The following is a 16,451-nucleotide window of genomic DNA, read 5'->3' as shown; positions in this document are numbered from 1 at the left end:
TGCTCTTCTCTAGGGGCCGAGAAAGCATCAGTGGCCACATGTCTATTCTGATGTGGTATTAACCTGCCCCCCCCCCCCCCCCCGCCCGTGTCTTTCACTCTAATTCTCCTTGACTTTGCCAGGGGAAAGTATTTTTAAAAGGGCACAGAAGTAACTGTGTTCCAAATTGTCATTTCTCCTCTCTCTTCTAGGAAAACCCTTCAGTTGATTTAGAGATCAGTCCAAATAGCAATCCTGGTTTTCCACCGATTGGCTGTAGTTAAGGAGCTGATGCCAATGTTCTGTATGTCTTAGTCGCCTTTTTTTAAATGGAGATAAATCTATTTTTCTTACAATAATAGCCATGGTGTTTTGAACAATATAAAGTGCCCCGAATAAGGTGGCAGTATTTGTGATAAAATTTTAAGATGCAACTACAATTTTCTAAATGTGTTGTCTTCCCAAGTATTGAAGTCAGTATATATAAACACCATCATTTTACAAATCTAAAATGCCTGAAGTATTGCCTGGCCAGTGTTGCTCAGTGGTTGAGCATCAACCCATGAACCAGGAAGTCACGGTTTGATTCCTGGTCAGGACACATGCCTGGGTTGCAGGCTTGATGCCCAGTAGTGGTATTCTCTCTCATCATTGATGTTTCTATCTCTCTCCCTCTTCATTCCTCTTTTTGCAATCAATAAAAAACATAATAAAAAAAAATCAAAATGCCTGAAGTGTCCACTAAATAGGACAAAAAAAGCACAGAGACATTGGTTTTAGTAACGTAAGTCTGTCAGTTCTGGTGTTTTACAAATGGAAAATATAAATAGAGAAAAGGTAATGATAAAAGGCTGAGTAGGGAAAGAAAGAAGAAACGGGACATCACCTTTTAGTTTTTAGTAGGACTTTGTGTTCTAGATTCCACCGATTAGAGAAAAGAAACAACTGGAGAAGGCAGAGTTCCTCAGGTTGATCTTATTCACTCTTATTTCTATGTTGCTGGACTTCACAGATGTGCCTTGATGATTTCATGTATTTTTTTAAAAGTAGCACAGATTTTTAGAACAAGATGGTGAAGGTTGAGCTTAAATTAAGTCCAAACTATATGTTAGAATCCATGTATTTATTTGGTTTTTGAGTCCCAAATGAACCATTTGGTTCAGAAAAGAACAAAGCAGGTTGATAAATTGAATTTTTTTTAAAGGACAAAAGTTCATTTTCTACAGTCAGAAAGAAAACACTGCCAGATTTACTGTGTAACTACTGCAAATGTGGGTTTATTCAACTTTGAGAGTCATATTTAATCTATTACCAAGGTCTTTAATTCTTTTTGTAAAGACTGATCAATCAATAAAATACAGAGATGAATCAGCTTGAGTTACATTTTTTATACTCAGAATGATAAAATCTATAATAAAAGTCTAATGGTTCAAATCAGCTATAATTCCTGAGTGCCTATCATGTTTCAATAGTGAAAAGATTTTTTAAAGACTATATTTATTCATAAATGGACTTAAGAACAAAGCATGTAGAAAGTAAAATATCAATAAAATATTTAAATACCAGCTAGAGCAATTGAGGAGCTATGGCAAGGCGGTATCTTATTAATTACCAAAATGAATCATAGGTGTTCAAGGAGGGAGCTATCACTTCCAAGCTAGAGTCCTCAGAAAAGGCATCATGAAGGAAGTGAATCTGAGCCAAAAATTCATGGCTGAATATGAACAGGGAAGACAATAGGGAGCCCATTCCCGTGCTGGAATAGTGTTAATAATGAAAGCACAGAGGTGAAAAATTATATGACACATTTGAGAGACAATAAAATATTTTTACCTATGATGCCATGAGATGATCTGCTTGGTTAATGCTTTCTAAATCAGAAATTAGAAAAGAATGCACTTAGATATCAAAGCATTTAGGCCTGGAAAGAAAGAAACATGGACATGCCCTGTTTGATGCAGCCCATCTTTGCTGGATTAGATAGTAGGTATAGACCTATATTATTACATGGGGTCAAATGAAACCTTGGGCATCATCTGGTCCAATCATCTCATTTTCCGGAGAAGAAAAGCTTAAAGAGGGTCAGTAGGTCTCCTAACTCTGAGTCTAGGTCATTGATTGCCAGGGATTTGTAGAGGAGGTCAATGGAAGTATTTGGGGTGAGTGAAGATAATTTGAAGAGCAGAGGCTGTGGAATCTGATGGAGTTTGTTACACCCAGAAATTACGCAGTGCGTGTAGTATGAAGAGAAACATCACTGAGTTGCAGTGATGACCCAACTAAAACTATCTCAGACCTTTAGGAGAGACAAAACATGGTCCCTGGCTTTCCTTCCCAAGCCCCTGAATCTCATGAACAAAACACAAAAAGCAGGTGATGGGTGTGGCCCAAGGTGGGAGGTGTGTCTGATAAGCCTGGTAGAAGCTTAAAGAAGCAAGAAAACTATCGACTGATTTCTCAACAGAAACACATCAGGCCAGAAGGGAATGGAATGAAATATACAAAGTCATGCAAAGCAAGGGTCTGAATCCAAGAATACTGTACCCAACAAGGCTATCAATCAAAATTGAAGGTGAAATCAGGAGCTTCACAGACAAAAAAGGACTAAGGGAGTTTATTACCACCAAACCAGCAATGCAAGAAATGCTAAAGGGTCTGCTGTAAAAAGAAGAAATAGGAAGGGAAGAAGGAACACAGCATAAAGAATAAAAATGGCGACAAACGAGTACCTATCAATAATAACTTTAAATGTAAATGGATTAAATGTCCCAATAAAAAGACATTAAGGTTGCTGAGTGGATAAGAAAACATGACCCATATATCTGTCTACAGGAAACCCACCTCAGAACACAGGATTCACACAGACTGATGGTGAAGGGATGGAAAAAGGTTTTTCAGGCGAATGGAAATGAAAATAAAAATGGGGTAGCAATATTTATATCTGACAAATTAGACCTCAAAGTGAAGGCCATAACAAGAGATAAGGAAAGCCACTTCATAATACTAAAGGGAGCAATTCAACAAGAATATATAACTCTGGTAAACATATATACACCCACACAGGAGCACCCAAATACATAAAAAATCTTCTGGAGGATATCAAGGGAGAGATTGATAGCAATATAGTCATACTAGGGGACTTAAATACTCCACTAACACCACTGGACAAATCCTCTAAACAAAAAAATTAGCAAAGAAACATCAATCCTAAATGACTCACTAGATTACATGGAATTAATTGACATCTTCAGAACATTTCACCCCAAAGCCACAGATTATACATTCTCAAGTGCACATGGGTAATTTTCAAAGATAGACCACATATTGGGACATGGGCAAAGTCTCTTCAAATTCAAGAAGATAGAAATCATATCAAGCATCTTCTCAGATCATAATGGCATAAAACTAGAAATCAACTACAATAAAAACAATCCGAAAAAATCAAACACATGGAGACTAAACAGCATGATATTAAACAATGATTGGGTTACCAAAGAGATCAAAGAAGAAATAAAAAGCATCATGGCAACAAATGACAATGAAAACACTACAATCCAAAATCTATTGGACACAGTGAAAGCAGTCTTGAGAGAGAAGTTCATAGCTCTACAGGCATACCTCAAAAAACAAGAAAAAATGGTATAAATTACCTAACCCTACAACTCAAAGAGTTAGAGAGCAAAAAAGAAAAGCCCAGCATAAGTATAAGGAAGGAAATAATAAAGATCAGAGCGGAGATAAATGGCATAGAGACCAAAAAAACAATACAAAAGATCAACAAAACCAAGAGCTGGTTCTTTGAAAGGATAAACAAGATTGATGAACCTCTAGCCAGGCTCACCAAGAAACAAAAAGAGAGGACCCAAATAAACAAAATCAGAAATGAAAGAGGTGAAATAACAACCGATCCCACAGAAATACAAACGATTATGAAAAAATACTATGGACAACTCTATTCCAACAAAATAGACAACCTAGACGAAATGGGCATATTCTTAGAAAAATACAAGCTCCCAAAACTCAATCAAGAAGAATAAAAAAACTTGAATAGGCCGATAACTACTGAAAAAATTGAAGCAGCGATCAAAAAATCTTCCAGCAAACCAAAGCCCTGGTCTGGACAGCTTTACAGGGGAGTTCTATCAAGCATTCAAAGAAGAACTAAAACCTATCCTCCTCAGACTATTCCAAAAAATTCAAGAGGAAGGCACACTTCCAAGCTCTTTCTATGAAGCCAGCATCACTCTAATCCCAAAACCAGATAAAGACACCACAAAAAAAGAGAACTACAGGCCAATATCCTTGATGAACATAGATGCTAAAATCCTCAACAAAATTCTAGCAAATCGGATTCAGCATTACATTAGAAAGATCATACACCATGACCAAGTGGGATTTATTCCAGGGATGCAAGGATGGTACAATATCCGCAAATCAATAAATGTGAGACATCACATAAACAAACTGAGAGACAAAAATCACATAATCACGTCAATCGATGCAGAAAATGCATTTGACAAAATCCAACACCCTTTCTTTATCCAAAACTCTCAGCAAAGTGGGAATGGAGGGATTGTACCTCAACATAATAAAAGCCTTATATGACAAACCTACAGCCAACATCATACTTAATGGGCAAAAACTAAACTCACTTCTCCTAAGAACAGGAACAAGACAGGGATGCCCACTTTCACCACTCCTGTTCACTATAGTACTGGAAGTGCTAGCCATAATGATCAGACAAGAAGAAATAAAAGGCATCCAAATTGGAAAAGAAGAAGTAAAACTGACCTTATTCACAGATGACATGATACTATACATAGAAAACCCCAAAGACTCCATCGAAAAACTACTAGACCTAATAAATGAATTTGGCAATGTAGTAGGATATAAAATTAACACCCAGAAATCTATGGCCTTTTTATACACCAATAATGAACTCACAGAAAGAAAAAGGAAAAAAACTATCTCATTTACCATTGCACCAAAAAAATTAAGATACCTAGGAATAAACTTAATTAAGGAGATAAAAGACCTATACTCGGAAAACTACAGGACATTGTAAAAAGAGATAGAGGAAGACATAAACAAATGGAAGAACATACCATGTTCATGGATTTGTAGAATCAACATCATTAAAATGTCCATACTACCCAAAGCAATCTACAGATTCAATGCAATCCCCATTAAAATACCAATGGCATATTTCAAAGATCTAGAACAAACTCTCCAAAAATTCATCTGGATTTAAAAAAAGACCCTTAATAGCCACAGCAATCCTAAGAAAGAAGAACATAGTTGGAGGGATCACAATACCAGATATCAAGCTATATTACCAATCCACGGTTCTCAAAATGGCCTGGTACTGGCACAAGAACAGACATATAGACCAATGGAACAGAACAGAGAACCCAGAAATCGACCCAAGCCATTATGCTCAATTAATATTTGACAAAGAGGCAAGAGCATACAATGGAGTAAAGACAGTCTCTTCAATAAATGGTGCTGGGAAATTTGGTCAGTTACATGCAAAAAAATGAAACTAGATCACCAACTTACACCATACACGAAAACAAACTCAAAATGGCTAAAGGATTTAAATGTAAGATGGGAAACCATAAAAATTCTACAAGATTTCATAGGCAGCAAAATAGCAGACATATGTCGTAGCAATATCTTTACAGGCACAGCTCCTAGGGCAATGGAGACTTAGGAGAAAATAAACAAATGGGACTACATCAAAATAAAAAGCTTCTGCACAGCAAAAGAAACCATCAACAAAACATCAAGAAAGCCCAATGCATGGCAATATATTTGCCAATTATATTTCCAATAAGGGTTTAATCTCCAAAATTTACAGAGAACTCATACAACTTAACAAAAGGAAGATAAATGATCCAATCAAACAATGGGCAAAGGATCTAAATAGACACTTTTCAAAAAAGGACATACAGAAGGACCAGAGACATATGAAAACATGCTCAAAGTCACTAATCATCCGAGAGATGCAAATCAAAACAACAATGAGATACCATCTCACACCTGTCAGAATGGCTATTATCAACAAATCAACAAATGACAAGTGCTGGCGAGGATGCGGAGAAAAAGGAACCCTCATGCACTGCTGGTGGGAATGCAGACTGGTGCAGCCACTGTGGAAGACAGTATGGAGTTTCCTCAAAAAGTTAAAAATGGAACTCCCATTTGACCCAGTGATCCTACTTCTAGGACTATATCCCAAGAAACCAGAAACACCAATCAGAAAGGATATATGCACCCCTATGTTCATAGCAGCACAATTTACCATAGCTAAGATTTGGAAACAGCTTAAGTGCCCATCAGCAAATGAGTGGATCAAAAAACTGTAGTACATCTACGCAATGGAATACTGTGCTGCTGTAAATAAGGAACTTTTACCATTTGCAACAGCATGGATGGAACTGGAGAGCATTATGCTAAGTGAAATAAGCCAGTCGGAGAGAGATAAATATCACATGATCTCACTCATATGTGGGATATAATGATCAACATAATTTGATGAACAAGAATAGATCCAGAGACAAATGTTAGGGGAGGGGGGTAAGAGAGCAACCAAAAGACTTGTATGGATGCATATTAGCATAACCAATGGACACAGACACTGGGACGGTGGGGGCTTTCCCAGGGTGGGAATGGCTGGGGCGGGGGGCAGTCAATTGGGGGAAAAGGGGACATGTAAAACTTTAGACAATAAAAAAAATAAAAGCAAGAAAGTCTGAAATATAAGTTCCAGAAAGGCAGGGACTTTTTCAGTCTTGTTCACTGTTGAATCCCCAGTGCCTAGAGCTTCAGAATCTAGTACATAATAAATGTTCAGTAAATAGTCATTGAATATTGAAGGTATAAATATTTTCATGAGGTTTCATTGAGGTAGTTGGACCATGCAATTTATAGTAGACACAGTATGATGAATAGTCAGAAAGGATCTGTCTAATAATGGTTAGGAGTGTTGAAAGACTAGATTCCTTGCAATAACAGAGAAATAGTTATGTTGTGAATGAGGATATAGTGGGTCAGAGGAGAAAGGCATGTATTGAGGAAGGTGCAATCCAAGAGGAAAAATCTCTAACATCTCAAAAAAAGTATGCAAGGATGCTCTCCAGGATATGGCCATCCTAATTTATGAATCTTACAAAAAAAAAAAAGTAACAATGAGGGGGGGCAGCAATGGTGGGATAAGGGCCATATGTAATACCTTAATCAATAAAGAAATAAAAGAAGTAACAATAAAATTATAAGGGCTTAATACATATTTGCAAGGTTTAATTTAATTAATGCCTCTGAGACATGATAATTTTATGATTTCCATATGGGTTTGAAATTAAAGAGGCATGGGTAATTTTAAAGATCACTTCATACCCGAGTTTATGTGATCGAATGAATGAAACCAGAGATCACTGACAATAATATTCTCAGGACTTCCCTGTAGTGCTCTTACTTATTTCTTGAAAGGAAAAACAATTCCCAAAAGGAAATAGTGGCTTAGTCCAAGAATATTATCATGGTTAAGAGCACATACTGTAAAATAGGGATCATAATAGCTACCTCACAGGTTTACCGGTATTATATAGATAAAATAAGATGACATATTTTTAAATGGCTCAGCAAGCTATTAAGCCACACACACACACACACACACAAACACCATGGAGGAAACTTAAATGCATATTGCTAAGTGGAAAAAACCAGTGTGAAAAGGCTACATGCTGTATGATTCCAGCTATATGCCATTCTGGAAAAGGCAAAGATATAGAAACAATGACAAGATCAATGGTTGCCATGGGTTGGGGTGGGAGAGGAAGGGAAGGATGAATAAATGGAGGGGCTATCCCAGTCATATGGGATTAGAGCCCATACCTCCTCTTAACTTTACTACATGTGCAAAGACCCTATATCCAAATAAGGTCACATTTGGAGATACTGGGATTTAGAAATTCAACCCTAACTGGGAGAACACAATTCAATGCAAATATTGAAGAAATTGAGGGCAGAGGTGAAGGAAAGGGAATATATGGGAACCTGGTACTTTCTGTTCATATTTTTTAAAGCCTAAATCTACTCTAAGAAATAAAATTCATTGATTTAAATAAAAGATTTTTTTAAAAGTCCCAGCACATAGTACATGTTCAATAAATATTAGTTACTTTAGAACTCAATTAACTTACTCAAAGTCCCTGACACTACAGGTTTGTTCTTGATGTATTTCAAAACCAATATTGGTGCTGCCCCCAAAGACTTTTCCCCCCACCCACTCACCATTCAGTTTATGATAATTTGAGGGTAGATAAGACTTAGTTTTCATCACATGCTTCTCCCCCTAATAACTGAGTACTTACGGTGTCATTACCAAAAGGAAGGGCAGCGTGTTTAAGTGATTTGAAAACTGTAACACTGACTTATTACTTAATTACAGCAGCATGGGTGTGCCCTGGTTGTTTTTGTTGTTGCTGCTGTAAATCCTCACCTGAGGATATTTTTCCATTGCTTTTTAGAGAGAGTGGAAGGGAGTGGGAGAGACAGGGAGAGAAAAACATCGATGTGAGAGAGACATGTCAATTGGTTGCCTCCCACACATGCCTTTGACTGGAATTGAACCCAGGACCCTTCAGTCCACAGGCCAACGCTCTATCCACTGAGCCAAACTGGCCAGGGCTGGCGTGCCCTATTTCAAGAGGATCCCATATTTGAGAACCCATATTGAAAAGACAGATATATCAATAGGTAATGGTTCATTTGCCTTTGTAAAGTGCTTTTTCCCCTTTACAAAAGGAAGTCACATCAGAGTTCTTTCAGTAGCATGACTACAATTCCCCCAAACCCCCCAGCACAAAATTCTAGCTTTTCACAAAACTTTTCAAGAACCCATCTGTCCCATTCATTGCCATGTCCCTCTTTTAGCCCGCATGTCTCTTTCAGGCTGCTCTGTCCATTCGTGACACTCAGCAGCTCCACAGTTTACAGAATCTCTCTGCCTTGACGTTTCATCACTTCATTGGTTGAGGATCTGTTTCCTAATCTATGTTGCTGGAAGGAATTCGGCATTGACTGGGGCTGGGGGAGGAAATGAGAGATTACTAGCTGGGGACATGGAAGCTACTGCTCTCAGAAGAGTGAGGGGCAGGGAAGTCACTCACAGTTCTACCCAGACGTGGCTCCCCTCATATAAGAACATGCCAGCGATGTTCAGAAGTTCTGCCATATAGGGTGTGAGGATTAAGAAAGATCTTCAACTCCATGCTGGTGTGAGACCAACCAAGAGCCATTTTCACACACACACACACACCAACGGAGAGTCACATCACACGGTACACAGATGTGCTTTCTCCTCTCCCTCAGGTAGACTCATCACATGGCCACAAAGGGTAACACAGAAAGGCACTTGTCTAGACTCTCTCTCTCTGTCTCTCTATCTCTCTCCCTTTCCCTCTCCCTACCCCTGAAGTGCTGTACATATATAATCAGCAGCATTTAAATGAGTAAATAACTAGATAGGAATAGAATTTTTCTCTAGTTGAAAAAGAAAAAAAGATACTTAAGTAAGTAATGAAAGGTGAGGAGTAGGAGGAAAGGATGGGGAGGAGAAAAAGAGTTTGTGCGAGAAGAAAGCCAGGGAGCTGCCCAGCCAAAGTGCCCACGGGAGGTTGGTCAGTCTCCCTTCCATTAGGGTACTCCAAGATGGGCCACCATTAGCACCTCCCCCGAGGTCCCGGCAGAGAAGCGGAACCCCTGTGGCTCCCAAAGGCTGGCTGGCTGCTTAGCTCGGATAAGGGAGGAGGGGAGGCTCAGAGGATGCTCTTCAAGCTACTTGGGTAAATTAAGAAAAGTTAAATTGTTTGCCTCCGGACAGGCCTCTTTCCCCATTTCTGTTTGCTGTTGCTATAGTTATTGAGAAGTGGCTTACAGACAACAAAAGGCTTCATTGAAAAGAGGAAAGAGCGGAGTTGACGCTCACTGCCCTGCGCTCAGAACAGGAGCCCATCCCAGGGACCCGCAACTCACTATTTTTTTTTTTTCCATTCTGATTCCTATGATGAGACCAGGCTGGAAAATGTAGAGAAATTTCTTTATGGTTAATGAAATAATTTTTTTTTTTTTTTTGTAAAAAGGAAAGTGGATTCTTTCCTTCATAACAAGCAACATTTTAGAGAGTACGCTTGGTAGGAGTAAGATAGAAAAACACCTTCCAATGTAAAAACCCCAAATAAACATCAGAATTCCAATTTCTAAAAGAGTTATAAGCTGTATAAGTAATACCCTGGGGGAGGAGGGAAGGGGGAAACATCCAAACATTGGATCGTTTTGTTTTTGTTGGCTGAGGTTTTATTTTTGTTTGTGTGGGGTTTTTGAAGGGTGGGGGGAGGGCGCGGGGAGAGGAATGCTTGAAAAGAAAACCTGACAATTTATTTAAGAAGGGCTCTGACCTGGCTTCCAAATCTACGTTTTGCTTTTTGCTCCCTCCAGCCAAGTTGCACTCGGGGATGGCTCTGGGCTTTGCAAGGCTCCTTGTTTTCCCGCGCAGAGCAAATGGCTCGTCTCCTGTGCACAGAGAGGCTGGGAAACATTTTTTGTGATCTGAGTGCAGCGGAGTCTAGGATTCCAGAGGAAGTGGAGGCCTCCGGCTCCACACAGGAAACAATCTCCAAGCAGGCCTTAAATGCCAGATTCCAGGCCGAGTTTAACTAACCACTGACAGCTCTGTAAACAAAGCAAGGACGAAAAGAGCCCGCTTCCCCTTCTCTGGGAGTCATTTTGGGTTCGGGGGCTGCAGGGGAATTCTGGAATACTTGACTCCATGGCACAGAAGCGCAGGGGAAGCGGGCTCCTCAGCTGAAGAGCTGGAAAGGGAGGATCTTTCTGGGATTAAAACCAACACTGAGGAGGTAGGAGAGGATAAAACCCTGCGTTACCAGGAGCCGCGACTTTTAAGATCTGGAAACAGCTTGATCCTAACGTAACCGCTTTAAAAAAAAAAACGCTGCTGCATTATGTTTACTCCGGGTATTATTGCTGCGCTCTTTATCATCATTCTGATGCTAATATTCTTTTAGGATATGCAAATTATGCCTGGATAGCCGTATTAATTTATTTGTCTTTTCTTTTTCTCTTAGTTCCTACATGTTCCCTTTCTTGCCACTTTTCTGTTTTCCCTCCTGCTTTCTTTCCCTCTTTGTTCACTCTTTCATAACTTTTGTCTATGTGTGGCTCAGCAAGTCACAAAGAACAAAACCTTTCCGAAGCTCTTCAGTGGTCCCATCAATATTTCTAGTCTTCAAAACCTCTCTGACTCCTGAGGTCTTTTTTTTTTTTTTTTAAACTGGAATCTTACTTATTTGCCTCAAATAGTTTCATGAATGAGACTGAATTTAACACAGAAAGGACTCAGCTCAGGAGTCAGAAATTGATCCGTGGCTACCGGATCAGTCTTCTAAGGTGTTTTTCTTAAGAGTAAAGAAAAAAATGAGGGAATGAAAAAACGGTGGGGGTGGCTAAAGCAATTCATGGGAGATAATAACTCGGACTCATCGATGATACTGATTCCACCTCCTCCCCTCTAGATCCAGACACCATCTGGTCTCCCTAAACCTGAAACCACGCCATGGATGATTTTGAACGTCGCCGGGAACTGAGGAGGCAAAAGCGGGAAGAGATGCGCCTGGAAGCAGAAAGGTAAGGATGTAGGTTGAAAAACATTTTTGTATTGTGTTATTGACAATGTTGGCGTCAGGCCTCACAGATCATCACGCTGAGGGCCAAGTGTGGCACAATGACCTGCTTGCAGCAGTGGTTATGGAAAGTTTTCCTGTTAGGCCTCCAAATTCTGCCTTCAAAAACAAACAAACATCAAGAAAAAGAGAGGCTGGAGAAGAACCAAATAGTCGCATTTACTCAGTGCCTTTCAGAGTGGAATTCTTAAATGACAAAGGCAACGTGCGGAGAAAAGTTTCAGAAGCAGTTATACTATTAAAATGACATAAAAATGACAAATATTGAATATGGAAACCATTTAGGAAATGGGAGTCTCTGGTTTAAAAAAGTAAAGGCCAGTAAATACCAGATGGATCTTGTGGCACATTTTTATTCTTATTAGAAAAGCATGCAAATGCAGGCATCTGTGTATTATGGGTTCGTAGCCGGTGGGTGTGTTACTGTGCAGATTCTGAGTCTAGCTGGAAGCTGCTGCCTTGTGGGGGCCTCTGTTGTGATGACTTTAAGGGCAGGTTGGGGAAATGAAACAATGACATGTGAAGCACAGAATATAAATGCATATTTTAAATTTTTGACCTCAGAGCAAAGGACAGTGGCATTAAAAGTGGCTTAAACCAGAGGGTCTTTAGAGAAAGCGGAGTTGGCATTCGCAGGAAGAAAAACGTTAAACAATGATCTTAAAATCAAATCAGTGTTGCCTCACAGTAATTCCAGTGCACAAATGAAAAGGTGGTAGTAAGGGGATCCCTTAGCGATTCTGCAGGAGAGAGCTGGAAATTACACCTATAACAAAAAGTTTTGGGGTCCATAGGCTCTACTTATTTGTCTGGAGAATGCAAAAGAAGAAGGTGAAATTACTGCCTTTGATTAACTTGGTCAGAGTAGGCTGCCATTCATGAAATGTTTATGCACATATATGCATGGTACCTGGGCTCTTGTGGGTTCAAATCCCAGCTCTGCCACTTCTGAGATGTGTGAGCATGAATGAGCAAGTGACTTCTCTCTCAGTCACAGTTGCCTTATTTGTAAAATAAGCATAATATCTACATAATTTGTGTGCTTGTGAAGATTATTGAACTTCATAAATGACCTAGCTCAGTCCCTGGCACATAGGAGGCTTCTATAAATAGTAGTTTGTTTGTTTTTTAACCAGTAGCATTAGCTAAATATGTAAGAAACAAACTATCAGTATAGCCAGAACTAAACATGAACTGCAGGAGAAGGAAACGCAGTCCTCATCCTGTGATGAAACTAGCCAGGCAACGCTCTTGGGAAGTGGTAAGCCATGGAGAAAGCCACGATGGAGACAGAGTGAAAAGGGAGCCATATAGGTGAGGGGGTCACACCAGCACAAGCCCAGAGGTGGAACTACGAATCCTGGTGCACAAAATCCGTTGAGTACTTGGGGAAGAGTAAGTGGGACTTGTACCTATTGGATGTTTCTATTTCACACAAAGAGCAATAGACAGAGACTTAGGGGAGCGGTGTGTGATGAAAATGCTAGAAAACGTTATCTACAATGGACTAGAGTAGGTGATACCAGCACTGAAGAGCTAGTATTGAACATATAGTAATGAGAGTCTGAATCAGGGCAGTGAATATGAAAACAAAGATCGAATATGATAGTCTTTATAGCAGGAAAATTAGCTAACCAGTCAGGAGAGGGAGAAACTCAAAGACAATTCCAAGGAATATAAGTCTGAGGAGCTGGAAAGGTCTCTGCATTGTTCCAATTGGGAAACTGGGATGGGTTCCATTCTTGGATGGGTATGGGGGGGAGTGTTTAATTTCAGCTAGAAACTACACACAAGTGGGGATTTCCTACAGGCCTTTGGAGATAGAAACTTTCAATGTTTGTTCAGAAAAGGAGAGAGATTACTGTTAGAGAAGTAAGTTCGGGCACACTTAGTATGGCAGCAGTAGTACAAAAGCTGAAGGTGGATGGCAGTGATGCTGATGAGAAAACAAGTGTAGAGAGAGCCAGAGGCCATAAAGACATAATGGACGCCATCCAAGAAGACCCAACAAAATCAAGGAAGTGGGGAGAGTATGGGGGCACCAGTTCTGAGAGGACATGGAGGCCATTAGGCAGCATCCAGACCCAGTGGAGCACACCTCGCATTCTCTCCAACGATGTGGTATTTGGCCTCTGGTTCCCCTGCAAGTCCACAAAATATCTTTACCCAACAAATATTTATTAAGCACCAACCAAGTTTCAGTGTCTTGGTTGGGGCCAGGGAAAATAATGGTGAGGTATAAATAGATATGCTTTCTGCCTTTATGTCCCTTGTGGTAAGCTAGGAAACCAAAGCACAGCAGGGTCAGAAATCAGGCCGGGCCAGGATGGGGGTGAGAGGGACTCAGGAATGAGGACAGGAAATTGGGCATCAGGCTAGATCAGTGTCATCCGTTTCTTTGCTTCCTATGTGAATAAGGAGACAGGGAATCCATGTGAGAGGAATGTTAGCACTAACTTGCTGTGGTTAGAGCCATACTGTGATTAGAGTGAATACGCCAGGGCTCTTTAGAACTAGGATTTTGCCTAAGAATTTTCCACACAGCTGAATAGTTCATTCCTTCCAGTTTTTTTGTTTTCTGTGGAAGGTTATGTCTTCCTGTCTTTCTTTAATATCAATCTTAAAAGGAATGTACTTGGGGACTCTAAGTTAGGTAGGTGCTCCTAATAACCTAAAATAAATTTACACGAATGTATCCTAACCTTGTTTAACTGTCTGTATTAATTCTTTTGGGGTATTATATTCCATCTGATTTCTTTCTTTTTTTTAGAGAAGTACTTAAGTAAGTTCTTATATTGGTACTAAGTTTATCATTTCGTGTTTCAAGGTGAACCTTCTCATTCTGATATACTAGGTTCTGGTAGGTAAGCCCATGTTTACCTTTTAGGATTTTGTAAAATCTGATCACTTATGTGGGAATAGTGAAGGTCAGGCTTTGTGGTCCAGCCAACTTTGAGGGGAAAGTTTAGGGTGTGTACAGGAAACAGATGGCCAGAACCAGAAGTCAAGGGCTGCCTAAAATCATGGTTTTGATCTGAAGATAAAGGGCATGTAAGACCTTGGGCAAGTCCCTTTTCCTTTAACTTTAGACCTTGTCTTTCTCATCTGTAGTAGGGGTCGGTGTTTTCTTTGGGGGATTGGTGGTAATTTTTACTTTCCTTTTACTTTTGGTATTATCTAAGTTTCTTTTACAATGATCATATATTACTCAAGTTAAAAACAATAAGGCAATTTGTTTTTTGAAAATGTGATTCTATGATCCTACAGATTATGCTTAAGGAGATTTAACTTTCCTTTGGATTTGTGGAAATAAAGAAAGAACTCAACCCCAATCTGGAATGGTGGTGGAGTAAATTAGCAAAAATAGAGTGGCCCCCAAGGCTCAGAGCTGCAGGTTCATTTATTCACACACTCATTCAACAAATTTTTATTGGGCATCTACTCGGCTTCAAGTTCTATTTTGAGCACTGAGGACAGAGCAACAGAATGACAGAATTGGGAAGAGTGTGCTTAATGCTTTTCAACCTTTATATAACCAAGTGGTGATCAAGAAACTACATTTTTATATCTTCAAACATAATATGGCCCTGGCCAGTGTGGCTCAGTTGGTTAAGTGTCATCCTACGTACTGAGAGGTTGCATATTCCATTCTCAGTTGGGGCATATACTTGAGTTGTGGGCTTGGTCCTCTGTAGGGGGTGTGCATGAGGTGGTCGATGGATGTTTCTCTCTCCCCCTCACCCTTCCTCTAAAATCAATAAAAACATATATATGTGCTGTACCCCTGTAGACTGTGTGGGGAAAGAGAGGCTGTGATTTTCCATCTGTTACCCACAAAGGCTTTCCAAATAAAAATGCCCTGTTATTTTAATTAATTGTTATTGAGTTTGACTAGCAGGTGCAGTTCTACTTTGCAATGATAAATAATTTAAAACTTGTACTCTCACCAGATGTTATAACCACAAGTTAAAATAAGCCAGACTCTCATACATGTTATTCCTCAGAAACAGATCTTCATGCCATGCTGGCTTTCATGTGCTTGGCAATTACTCACCGCATCACGGCTGCCCTGAGACTGGTGTACACACACCTCATTCTGAGGGTTACAGCCCAGTCCATTTCAAATCATCCAGTTTTCCATAACCTAGACTGCAAACCTAGTTAATAAAACCATCTTCCCTTCTTTGTCCTGAGCCTTAGCCTGTGCATCTTTCTGATATTCGTCTTGTCCTGTCCTTCATTTGGCTCTCCCACTGAGTCCTTCAGATGAGGATTTTAGATTGGTAGAAGGTACTTCATTCGGTCATCAAAAATATATATATCGAATACCTACGAAGTACAAGAGACTGTACTGACCCATAGGGATGAGTGGACAGTCCAGGCAATGTCCCAGTAGTCACCAAGCTAGCTCATATTCTAGGTGGATCAGAACTTTGTAGCAGTGATTTTCAACCTTTTTAATCTCATGGCACACATTAACTAATTGCTAAAATTCTGTGGCCCACCAGTAAATATATTTTTTTGCTGATCTGACAAAAAAATGGTATTGTTTAGCTGTTGTCATTTTTTTATTAATAGACAATCTAAGGGAAAAGAGTTTAGTACCCCTGCCTAAGTAGTCAGGTATTACGTTTTTTAAAAATTCTTGTGGCACACCAGTTGGAAATCACTGCTTTAGAGCAATCTTTACCAAAAGAGATTGAAAAAAGT

General features: G+C 39.6%; 1 protein-coding gene across 4 annotated transcripts in view; it reads left to right on the top strand.

The window, feature by feature from the left end:
- Nucleotides 1–16,451, top strand: part of CALD1 (caldesmon 1) — a 225,148-nt gene that overhangs the window by 104,592 nt on the left and 104,105 nt on the right. For 3 of the 4 annotated variants that reach the window (XM_079786324.1, XM_079786326.1, XM_079786323.1), the window contains exon 3: nt 11,574–11,685. In XM_079786324.1, the coding sequence (XP_079642450.1) occupies nt 11,615–11,685 (71 nt within the window). In that variant the 5' untranslated portion in view covers nt 11,574–11,614. Of the gene's footprint in view, nt 1–10,701; nt 10,899–11,573; nt 11,686–16,451 lie in introns of those variants that run through there. The other variant, XM_079786325.1, reaches the window with a different exon arrangement.

The sequence above is a fragment of the Cnephaeus nilssonii genome (assembly GCF_951640355.1).
Source record: "Cnephaeus nilssonii genome assembly, chromosome: 12".
NCBI classification, from domain to species: domain Eukaryota; kingdom Metazoa; phylum Chordata; class Mammalia; order Chiroptera; family Vespertilionidae; genus Cnephaeus; species Cnephaeus nilssonii.
The sequence above is the reverse complement of the archived record's forward strand: the minus strand, read 5'-3'. Positions and strand labels throughout refer to the sequence as shown.